The 12006-nt window shown below is 52.0% G+C and overlaps 1 protein-coding gene across 1 annotated transcript; it reads right to left on the reverse strand.

Annotated features, from left to right (window-relative positions):
* Positions 1-413: 413 nt before the first annotated feature.
* On the reverse strand, positions 414-4608 carry LOC122384893 (alpha-1A adrenergic receptor-like). Its single transcript, XM_043372705.1, has 3 exons — positions 4243-4608; positions 2385-2539; positions 414-2085 (listed from the first exon to the last, which is right to left on the reverse strand). Exons 2-3 carry the CDS (start codon positions 2537-2539, stop codon positions 843-845), a joined length of 1398 nt encoding a protein of 465 aa, XP_043228640.1. The 5' UTR covers positions 4243-4608; the 3' UTR covers positions 414-842.
* Between the last annotated feature and the right edge of the window lie 7398 nt (positions 4609-12006).

Here is a 12006-nt window from a genome sequence, read left to right on the forward strand (position 1 = left end):
GCAAGTCAGTAACTCATGGCCCGCTTCGCTTCCCTGCGCCCGGGGCGACGCGGGCCACTTTGATGAGGAAGTTCAGAGACCGCGGTGTTCTGCGCAGTATTCGAGCGATGGGCGCTTTTTGGCAACGGCTCCCGCCATGGAGCTGCGCCGTCTCCCTCAAACCACCCGCTACCAGTGCCCCTGCACAGTTCGTAACATGGTGTAGCCTCCCCAGTCCCCAGCTCCATGCTGTGTCATGGAGAGCCTACCACGGCCCTATCTAATTGGTCAACGTCTTGAGTCGCGGGAAACTGTTCCTAATCCGAGGCCAGACACGATAAGCGATGCGGTCGGATCATCCTCCTTTTCACTTGACCGTCGCGACGAGCGACCTGTCTCTCCCTTCGCCAAGTGCATGACTCACAAAACGGGTATAAATCAGACGATGTTGTTTATTCGATCTCGAGGAACATGTGTCTAAGGAGGTGAAAACACAACGAACATCAACAAAGCCGCTATAACGGCAATACACAACAAATAAAAATGTTAAAAAGCAGCTTTGAGTAGAGCAGTGAGAACAGAGTACCCTGCTTGGCGCTGAGTTGTGTGTCCCTGATCCTCCCCGTCGGCCGGGGCGGCGGCTCTCACGCGACATTGACAACATGGTAACACAGCGGCGCTCGGACCAGCGCAGAGTATACAAAACACAGCCATGGCGAGCGTCTAGCGACGCACGGTCGGCGCCGGGTCAGTGGGCGACGGAGCCGGGCCCGGGGCTCTCGCGAGCCGCCGGTCGTCGGTCGCCGCCCCAGCTCCGGTGCCGCCGCTGAGATCGGGCTGCCTGCCGGCACAGCTAGAGGTGACTAGCGGCCGGAGGCGTCCGTCTGGACCGTGCACGAGCTCTGCTGGCTGGAGTCGGAGCTCTCGCTGGAGATGGAGCCGCGCGGCAGGCCGCACGAGGCGGCTGTCACCTCGACGGCTCGCTCCGCCTCTGGGAACGTGAAGAGCTGGCGGCGCGCCGCGGCCGGCTGCAGCAGAGCCTCCTGCACAGACGGCACCGAGCTCGACTTGCGCGCCAGGGTGAATAAAAAACTGGACGACGCCCTCTTGGCCGGCGGGAACGGGAATGAGCCGGCCTCCAGCGGGCTGGCGTGGATGGTGCCCATCAGCGGGAACGTGGTCGGGTTGGTGAAGGTGCGGCGCAGCGGGCGCGCCACGCGCGGCGTCGCGTTCGTCACCTTCATGCCAAAGAGCCGCTTCAACTCGCGCTGGGTGCGCCGGCTGCGGAAGCTGTAGATGAAGGGCGAGATGGCGCTGTTGGAGATGACTGTGAGCGAAGCGGCGTGCACGAGCGACGGCGAGAAGTTGCTGAAGGCCGCAGAGATCTCCACCACGAAGAACGGCATCCAGCACAGGAAGAACATCACAATAACGATGAATGACACCTTGGCGGTGCGACCCTCCTCGCGGTACATGAAGAGGCTCGCGTTGGAGATTTTGTGCTTGAGGTTGCTGACGATGAAGCTGCTGGAGCTGCGCAGCGTTTGAACACGCAGTGACTGGGTGCGCGACGGACGGTTCGCGGCCATCATGGGCGCGGTCAGCTCGCTGGGACCGATGCCCAGGCTGTGCCGGCGCTGACGCTCGCTGTTCTTGTGCGCGCACCGGTAGATGTGGACGTACATCCAGACGAGCGCTGCCAGCGGCACCAGGAACATGCCGATGGAGAGCAGCGGCGCATACCAGTGCGCCAGGACGCTGGCACTCTGGTACCGCGCGCACGACTCCCAGCGCTTGTCGGCGGCCGAGACGAACGGCGCCGGCACGGTGACCAGCAGACCGACCACCCAGCAGGCCAGCATGGCCACCACGCTGCGCGGCTTGGTGACGATGGTGTGGTAGCGCAGCGCGTCTGTGACGGCCGCGTACCGGTCGCCGGCCACCAGCAGGATGGCCAGCACAGAGGTGCTCACCACGAACGTAGCCACGGCGTCCACGGCGTGGCACAGCGGCTCAGACGGCGTGGCGAGCAGCATGTCCGTCAGCAGCAGCGGCAGCAAGCCGCACGCAGACACCAGGTTGATGAGCGAGAGGTTCAGCACAAACCTGCGAAAGAACAGGAGAAGAGAGGTCAGTATGAGTGTGACGTTCACGGAACTGAATAGCCGAGTCATGGGTAACCACATCCTGAATGAGATTCAGTTGAGTTGGCATTCAATCAGTAACCAAAGCTCGTCATCCCGCTGGTCGGAATTCAGCGGAATTATGCGGTCAACCCCTGTCCGTTATGGCATTGATAATCATTATGGAATGCAGCATCGTTAATAATCAATCAAGACGGATACTCATCTGAAAAGCCAGTGATCGGATAATCTTTTCTACTGTATCGGCGGCGTTCAACTCACCTATTGGGGAGGGTGCGCATGCCGCGTCTTCTGAAGAACAGCAGCACTATGAGTGAGTTGGCCACACTGGCCACGATGAACATGATGACTAGAAGGAATGCGATCACGATTGTGACGCAGGCGCGTACCACACCGATGTCAACTACAGTCAGCATCTGTAACAAAGAGAGAAAACGTTGGTTAGCATCACGTCATTCGGGACTTTGTAACGAAGCACTAACACTGCTGAGCCGGCCGTACCACCCCATTTACCGCTTTCGACACACGACACCAATCCCACTTGGCTCATTATTTCAAAACGATTCTGCTAGACATGAAAGACGTCGAATGGCTATTGCATGAGGACGTATCGGGGCCGGGTCCAGTCTCAGGTTCAGGTTCAGGAATGGGAATGCCGCCAATCGTATATCTAACTCACTGAGGGTCTATTTGTGGCGGCGCTGCTGGCGAGGCCGGGCAGAGGCATATGGATGGCTGTTCGGCAACCATGAGTGCAATGCGACAGGCTGCACTTCTCATTCAGTTCAATGCCGTTCGCTAGAATGCTTCCGATTCCCGGAATACCATCGACCACCGCATCCAAAGCCGATGGAATTTCCTCTCGAGAGAACTGCCAATCCATAATCAATGACACGCTAGAAACGGCGGTTGATGGCGAGTTTCTCGACCACTGTATAAGGCGGCACTGCCGAAGAAAACAGCAGTGCCGGCGCCCATGGGCGGGGCACTCGGAACTGTGGCGAAGCTGATCCATAACGCCGTTCTGATCTATGACCCTGATGGTATCCGCCCACAGCCGTTACAGCGCGGCGTTCATCACTGTCACGGGAAATCACAGCTGAACAGTGGCTCACATTCCCCTGATAACACCGGCGCGGCCGATAGAAACCTGCCGTGATCCTCTGTGGGATCTGAGGGGGTTTGCTGCACAGGGACACCGCACGTGGCGGTTTCTATGACGTGATCGAGCCACGTGGTGCTCTCACTTTGAGAACCCTTCTCGAGATTTTCCCACAATGGGAACTCCACGGACCGTTCGACCGCTGGCGGGCTCAGAGCATTGTCGTAAATCACTCAGACCATAAATACTCGACCACTGATATCGGTTCAGACATTGGTATGGTCCCGGAGAATCATTCAAGACCCCACTGTGCACCGAAGTATGTCGGGTGCACTAGCGCTGAGCCTGATCACTGATAACCCACTAAGCACTGCAAAAAGCAGAACATGCGAAACCGGGTTAGCCACTGGTGGCGGCGGTGGCTGCACGCGTGGCCGGGGGCCGGCCACAGACGAAACCCGCACAGTTAGCACGGTAACCTCTGAACCACACGCATACGGTAACCTGACGCCCGCCAGCTGCCGCGGTGGTCCCACAGCTGCCCGACACTCGGTCCGTCCCGCGGGATCCCTCCGCCTGCGGTACCAAGACCGAGCAGCTGTTGTTCGGGCCGCCACCCTCGCCCCTGTTGACGGGCCCAGGGTGGCGGCCGGGCCCAATCGCCCGTTCCGCTCCCTGCATATTGATAAGGAGCCGGTCGGGGGTGGGCAGCGGCTCTCTGGCTGCGGCCGACCACCAGCCGGCCGCGGCCAGAGCCGGCGTCCGCCAAAATCCGTGTCAAACCGGCCGAGGTAGTCCGGTGGGACCGGCGCCGCGGCCGCGTCCCGTCCCGTCCGTCCCCGTCCCTCAGGGATGCGTCACACGAGTACTGTCGGATTAGCCGGCGCCGATCGGCGGCTGTCTGTCACAGAGAAAGCGGCAACGGTGTGCCGAGGCTCGGAGGCAGGCAGGGACTCGGTGAAAGGAGCACTAACTGCACTGCGCGGCGTGCAACACGCGGCCAGAAGCCATGCTTACCTTATGGTGATAGATCCGAATCCTGGTGACAGCGTAGGAGCATGGCGCGCTCGCCGGACTGCTCTTCACCTTCCTCTGTCGACCTCCGCGGCACGACTAGCTCGTCGAACGCCGGCGGTCGAGCCACTTCGCTAAATCAGCCGACGATGGCCTCGGCGCGAGGCTAGTGTTAGCGGCTTGTGCGCAAGTCAAGTCTCCGGCCAGGCGCGGTTACACTGCGAGCGGGCGTTGCTGTCGCTGCCTGTAGCGCGCTGATGCCGGAGCTAAGCGTGCCCGTACTCTGGGACGAACGAGCGGCGACTGACCGGCCGGCGGCGCGGCCGCCGCCTATACCTCTGCCGCCAAGGTCCCGCCGCCGCCGCCGCCGCCGCCGCCGCCGCCGCCGCCGCCGCCGCCGCCGCCGCGGCGCGCGCGTCCGTCCCGCACTCCGCCGGCCAGGGGTCAGTCAGGTGTGTCACGCCGCGGGACGTGGCACCGGGGAGGGGGAGGGGGAGGGGGCGGCCCATACGGGACCGGCACAGTAGTGAGTCCGGCGGCGGTGGCGGCGGCGGTGGCGGCGGTGATTGTTGGGTGAGGGAAACGAACGGCGCGACTCACTTGGCTCCATGAACATTTCATTTGTATGCAGGCCGAGCAGCGGGTTTGAGAGGCTGAAGGGGACAGAAACGACTAATCAGACGCCCTATCTGTGGATTTAGAAGCGCATTGTTGTCGGCTACACCCGGAACCTTTTAATAGGAGCCCAACGTAAAGTGTCAATGTCCATCTAATCGGACGTTGATGGCCAATAGAGTATAAAAGGTTTTTACACAGCAGCAAATCCAATTCAGTAATTTAGTCTCTCAGTTACCAAAAATCCAATAGCTGTTAATGAAAACTATTATCTTTATGGCTTTCATTCGTTCCTTCATCCAATACAATTTTAAGATGTGAGCGACATCTAGCATGCACGCTGCACAGCATTCAAGAAAGAATAAACAGATAGTTACATAAATAAAGCAGCAAAAATAAAGGAGCAATTGAATCTTAACATGTGTTGAATCCACAGTTAAATGTTTCCAATTAAAAAAAACTCACATCCCTAGGTTCCAAAATTAAGCAGAGTCTGGCTATAATAAGGAAAGAACATGAAATCCCCGTATAAATGGCCACACATGTCAGCTGTTTGTCACATATATCATCAGATAGTAGGCAGCATCGCTATTAAGGAGACAGATAATGCTGCGTGAACATATATTCTCGACGGACTTCCAGGCACGGGTTAATTCATCTTAACCTTGACCGCAATACAGGAGGAAGACAGTTGTCGCAAGATTAAAATGCATTTTTACATCACTTATGTGTGTGGCAGTCATGTCTAGACTACCACACAACTGGCTACTTTAAGTGGGAATAATTGATTCATTTCAGGTAAATCAGCCGAATAAAACCCCGCGGATGTCTTATGTATTACTGTTTTTGTTATTTGGATCCAACTATCCGGATTGATTCATGCGTTAAGGAAGCGCCTCACACGTGCTTATGAGCTTGTTTTCCCATCCGGTAGTCCGTTTTCACCTGTTACCAGACCGAGACACCGCATGGTACGGCCAGGATTTAGTCCAGACGCGCCCTTCCGCAAGTCTCGGCACCCACTCGACAAATAATGAGTCATGTACTCTAATAAGACTTCCGCGTGTGAACACACCTCTTCAAAGGCATCGATATCCGTCTAGCAGATCCGGGACAAACCCTTATTCTTCATGTGCAGTGAAGAACAGCCTGGAGATGCTCGAAGTAGACGAAAAAGTGTGACATTTTATTACAAATAATAGGCAATTTGCATACATTATAATGGCCACATAAGTCATGCACGTAGTAAATTTGTTGCAGCTTAAACTTGAGTTTTTATGTTACCAAAAAAACTCCCTAATATTTTTTTTTTTTTTGCTATAAGGTTTTTGTATTCATGCTCCCACCTAATTAATTGCCATTTTGAAACAGTCAGTTAAGACGAATAAGGAAAGATGAAGATGCTAATAATCATGAACTATAAGGACCAACAAGGTCACAAACCACAGTATTGCTTTATTCTCCAACAAGTGTTAAGGCCTGGCTACACTATGCGTTTTCTTCGTGCGTTTTTTGCGTGTTTGCGTGTTTTGCGTGATATCGTTCTAGAAAAAAGAACGATATTACGTTTTTGTGATGTTTTCACCTTATTTTTTAGTTACATAAGAGTTATATTAGCTTTTGTATATAACCAAGGTAAAAATTATATTGTTTATAACTTTTTTCCTAGAACGATATTACGCAAAACACGCAAACCTGCAAAAACGCACGCAGAAAACGCATAGTGTAGCCAGGCCTTAAGCAATACGAATGCATGAATATTGAGCAGCCCGTCATGACGATATTCAATCGCTAGTGAAAGCTCCTGATAACTTTCCGCGCGGTATCGTGGCAGCCACCTTCCATTGGTGGCAGGGCGAATGTTACAGCACCTAGAGAATATCACAACAACGTTATCTGCCGCTCATCTCTTTTAGAGCTGCAACATAGCGTTTAAATCTGTTCGGCAGCGGCTTGCACCAGGTTATGACGCGTTTGCATGCAATGCTTTACAAACCACTCAGCGGAAACTCTTTGAAGTAACCGAGAGGTTTTGAAGCGTTTCGCTGAATGAACAAAACCTGACGCTAAAATCTCACTGAGCTTGCCACCGGCATCTAAATCCAGCCTTGCGCTTTGCAGATAGAGTATTCTTAGCCTTTTTTCTTGACCATGCCAAGGTAGTTTTTGAATGTCATCTGCTTAACGCGCAGGTGATCTCTTTAAAGTCACCGCTCTATGGAGTGACGTATACCGACAATACTTTGACTCTGCTCGAATACCCTCAGCCCATGTGGCCTGCCACTCAGTTCCAGTTGAGATCCTGCTATGGGTGTTGAACATATCCCTGCCTTATCCTCACATCGTGTTCGCTCCCAGTTACTAACACCTCTAAGACGGATAGCTGGACTGCAGAGCCGACTGAGGCTGCTCGGTGTCGGTGAGCGGTGCGCCACTCAGCTCAGGTCGGCCTCGTGCCAAGCCGACCCGGGCCGCCACCGACCCTGATTGACCGGCCAGTTGACTCGGCCAGTTCCGCGCGCTGTTGTTGGGCAGATCAGCGCTCATGCTACGCCCACTGCTGTCAGTCGGCTCGGTGGTCCTGATCTGACAGAAAGCACGCACATGTCGCTCCAGTTTAGACGGATGACTGACCGGATCAACCGGTTTCGTGAGCTAAGGAATGCCGAAACACTTGCACCAGGAACCAGTGTTGCTTTAAGTGCTTTTCGTGTTGGCATTAGCCATTATGTCAAGTTATTTCTGATGAGAACACGTAACAAACATGTTTTAGTCGAAAATATATAAGTAACATACACGATTGTGAACGAAAATATTATATGCAATTTCGCAAGTACACCATTTTACGCAAAAATACTTTCAAAAGGCGTCAGGCGACCTCATCATGTCAAACATCGCAAATGCAAATTGCATAAGCCATGCAAAGTCTTAAATTGGCATTACTAATCCATTTGGTTCGAAAATTAAAGTTCCCCCAGTTTGCTGAGATTTTATCGTTTATTAGCCCAATCCTTTTAGCATCCATTCGTCTCAGTGTAAACCTCTGACCATCGCCACTTTTTCACTTTTTTACCCTCCTGCTCCACCAGCCCTATACCGCTAACGGCACGTGTCCACGCATCCCCTCCTCACCGCTCTACCTCAGTCTGCGCTCAGTGCGGTAATTCGACTCCGGGCCGGCACTCTGTCCGTTCGTCTGTCCATCTGTCTGTCTGTCTGTCTGTCTGTCTGTTCAGGGCGACATCCGAGGGCGTGAAACCATCAGTCTGCGGGGGACAAAGCGTCCGAGCGACTTAATCCTCGCGACAGAATGGCCCACTCCCCGGCCGTCTAGACACTGCTCCGTTCTTTTTAGTGATCCGACTCCCACACCTGGTCCTTCCTGAGCTGTGAAGGACCCATCGGCAGGTCAACGGGGCACACGTGGCACTGACCTCATTCTGGAGGTCAGCCTGTGACCTGTACCGTTTCGTTCATTGCGCCTATTTTATCCGTTCCGTCAGTTCCGTTTGGCTCCGTTTTATGCTTTTATAGTTCTGTTGTTGCCATCTGTCCCGTGCCGTTTCATCTCATCGGTCATGTCTATAACAGTCCCATTCATAGGATAAGGACTATACATGAGGAGTGTGTAGGTGGGGCAGTTTCCGGCCGCAAGAACAGGGACGCAGCAGGGCTCAGATGTAAATAGGCGAAAGGCGGCGGGCCAGGGACACGCTCAATTCGCGGGACTCGGTTTTCGTTGAAGGAGCGGCTTTGGCTGACTGATTGTGGGGTGCCCGAAGAAGGTCTGATGATGAAGCTGAACATCGTTAGCCACTACATGTGCGGGGCTGCGTGGGGGTTCGCCGGTGGATGATCTATATGGTGGCATTAGATGTGATGAAATGAATGATTGGTATTCGACCAATCATGTGATTTAGATAGAAATGGCAGGGAACATGATAAATTTGTGAGAAATGGTCGTGAATGATGGGATTGCTGTTGCAGCAACTTACCAAATTTTCACAGGATTGCCTATAATATAATTTACCAATATAATCTGAGACAACGCTGATTGCTGAAGTAGCGGTACATAAAAAAGGCAAAATGATGCGTGCACCATTCATCTCTGATAGAAACTTTGGAGAAGTATTCTGTCATTTGTGGTATTCAAATAAGTACACTTTATAAGTTGATCATGGGGAGCACGTGCCTGAGCTTAAGATATTCAAATGTACACACTTCATAAGTCGATCGTGAGGAGCGCGTGCCTGATCTCAAGACAAAGTAGACCTTCATGATTTGCTCTCCAAATCCTTACATTCTCCAGCGAATGTATAAAAATGGCTTGGAACACGGCATCACAAAATACCACCCACGAAGTTTCAACCTGACAGTATCCTCCTTCCTCTTTTGTCTGACATGTCCAATAGAATACCTGCGCCTGCTTGATATTCGGTTCCTGTTGTACTTTCATCTTCGTTCTTTGTCGGTACAATCACGTTCATGCTGCGTGAAACGGGCTTAATTTCATTCTCGTGCTTAGTTATTATATTTGAAAACATAGAAACTGTGACCAGACCACTCAGGACAGCGCTCGTTGCTTTGAACCGGACAACGGCCATATAGGTCAGAATCGTGAATATGGATAGCAGAACACAACATTCAAGGACATTCTGGGAAGCCAATTCGACATTCTTTCGCGCTGGGAACTGGCCAGGCCACATTTTGGCAAGGACATCGCCGGGTAGTCACGTACTTCTGCTGTAGTTACACCCAAAACAGCATTCCTATCATCCAGCAGCGGCGATAATGCCACTTTTCCGATGAACTGAGCGCTCCCAATCAGTTCAGCCCTTGTTGTTGTGCCAGGTGCTCGCAACGAAAGGCCTCCGCCATTTTTCTGAGGTGTCTTCATTACACAATTGCCCCGTTACAGTGATGCAAGTTATTAGCCATGGCATACAGTCCCACGTGTAGCCCGTACCTCAAAGTTAGCTGGAATCTCTGTCCCACGGCCGTCCGGCCGCCACACACTTTGTCCAGCTTTCACAGTTATTTTGGAATAGTGAATGCATGACTCCGCGGAAATGCCACCACGCCGGCCTGCCCCATATTTGTCGCGGAATCCCGCCGGCTGGTCCGCATAACGACATGAAGAACACCCGGTGGGCAGCCTTCTACACGCCTCATGGGCCCATGACGACAGAAAGAATGCCGCGGAACACGACGGAGAGCAAGAGATCTGCTGAAACTATATGGATAGAGCGCACAGATGTAGGAGCTCGGGATACGGAACGGAAATTGCGAAATATTAAACAGCGCGTTTACGGTTATCTCCTTTTCGTTCAGTAATTTGACATCATGTCATATTCCTTTCATTTATGAGACACATTTTAACACATGAATTACCATCACGACACCAGAAAATAATTGACTAAACAAATAATTGACTGTTCAATTTCCGATGTTCGCTTCTTCCATCTGACCTCAGTCCTGACCACGGCATACAGAATCCCTGTTGACCGGGCTGCTGGACCGGGTTTTCCACTGGCCACATCTTCACCAATTTACAGTTCTCTGAGGTCGTAATGCGTCCGTCATGCGCTGTTCTTTCGGGCGTAGAATGGGATTGAACGGCCATGCGTGTGGGCGGTCAGTGTTCACTAGCAGTTTGACAAGAGGCTAACCAGGCTAACATAGAAACCAGCTGCTTTCGACATACATCTTTCCGGTTCGGAAAATCAGTGAGTCGTTAGATTTACTGCACACAAACGAATTTCAATTTTAGTCCCCATTGAAAATATATTGGATCCTATGCAATGAACAGCACGAAAAGAAACGGTACATGATCATCAACCCCTGTAAACAGCTCATTCTTGTCATAAGAACACAGTACAAACACCAGAAGAAGATGAATGGTCTCGGTTTATTGCTGTCAATGGAACAAGAGGTTTGGAGAGCTAAGCACACCGAGCGGATGAAAGCTCACGTTCTCAGAGACAAGGCTCAGTTGCACGAAACTATAACTGGAAGTACAAACCTCGAACACAATAACAGGATCCAAAGAATGCAACGAAAAATGGAAAATTTAGAACTGCGCGAACAGGAAGAATCGCGAGGTTCCAAACTTGAGCATTGATTGATACAGTATAAAGTTGTCATTTGATATTACTTATTGACGTCAGCATACCCTTCGATCGGATCGAAAATGTCTTAAAATGCCGCTAAAATACCTTATTGTCGGGTGTTATGAATATGGTCGTTTTGCCGCATGATATTTGTTCTCGCGAAATGTGTATTACCGCTATGGCCTGACAGGTAAAAAATTGCTTGATAGAGTTGCGCGTAAAAACTTTTCAACCATGTTCAAACCTATTACAGATGCTAGGCTCACGCCGCAAAGTGGGAAAGCTCGCACCTTTGCCTGCACTGGGATAATCTTTCCTTCCTGTTGCCTGTTTATCACCTAATCGTGGGTTTGCTAAGCGGTTCAGGTCGGACGTCAAAGGAACCCCTGGCGGCAGATAGTGGCCGCCGGATGTCGAGCTCAAAGCCGCCGCCAGCCGGCCGGGACCCGGTAAGGAAGCTGGCGGGTCACCGGCGGATCATCCTCCACAGGTGAGCCGGTGCTCTCTAACGGAGCCCGCACCCGTTTACCGGCGCGGAAAGGTGTCAAACACACACTGAAAACACACAGCTCGCCGTGAGCGCTTCTGTGAACGTCAGCACCTGAATCCCTGAAAGGAAGAAGTGCGGATGTCCAGCTGTTCGCTAACGCGTGGATTTACAACGCCGGACTTCTAACGGTGTGCTTACATGGTTTTCCGCGTGAAAGGGAGACACTTGGAAACTAACGGGTGAGTTTGCGATGTAACGATACGCGACAATCCTTTTTTTGTTAAGTTGGGCGCATAAAAACAGTTGGTTCACGCTTAAATTTCTCTTTTACGTCTGAATTTCACATAAAAAGCCTAGCGGAGCCAAAAATCTTCGAACGTATTGGTTTTGATGTGATCATTAATGAACCACAAAATTGAGAAATCCGCGTAAAAATATGTATTTGCGCTCTATAAGCATGAAAGTGCATTTGACATTGTGTGGCATGCCATTTTTTTTTTGTAACGGTGAATGAGCTGCAGTAACTCGTACTTATATTCAATCCCAGCATGT

The sequence above is a fragment of the Amphibalanus amphitrite genome, unplaced genomic scaffold (genome assembly GCF_019059575.1).
Source record: "Amphibalanus amphitrite isolate SeventyFive unplaced genomic scaffold, NRLGWU_Aamphi_draft 000201F_arrow, whole genome shotgun sequence".
Lineage (NCBI taxonomy): Eukaryota > Metazoa > Arthropoda > Thecostraca > Balanomorpha > Balanidae > Amphibalanus > Amphibalanus amphitrite.

What these genes read in the sequence shown, in the direction of transcription:
- LOC122384893 (XM_043372705.1), bottom strand. Translation starts at nt 2,539, where the DNA reads ATGCTGACTGTAGTTGACATCGGTGTGGTACGCGCCTGCGTCACAATC. An exon ending in ATGCGCACCCTCCCCAATAG is followed by an intron (nt 2,086 to 2,384) that starts GTGAGTTGAACG and finishes GTTCTTTCGCAG; the next exon opens with GTTTGTGCTGAACCTCTCGC.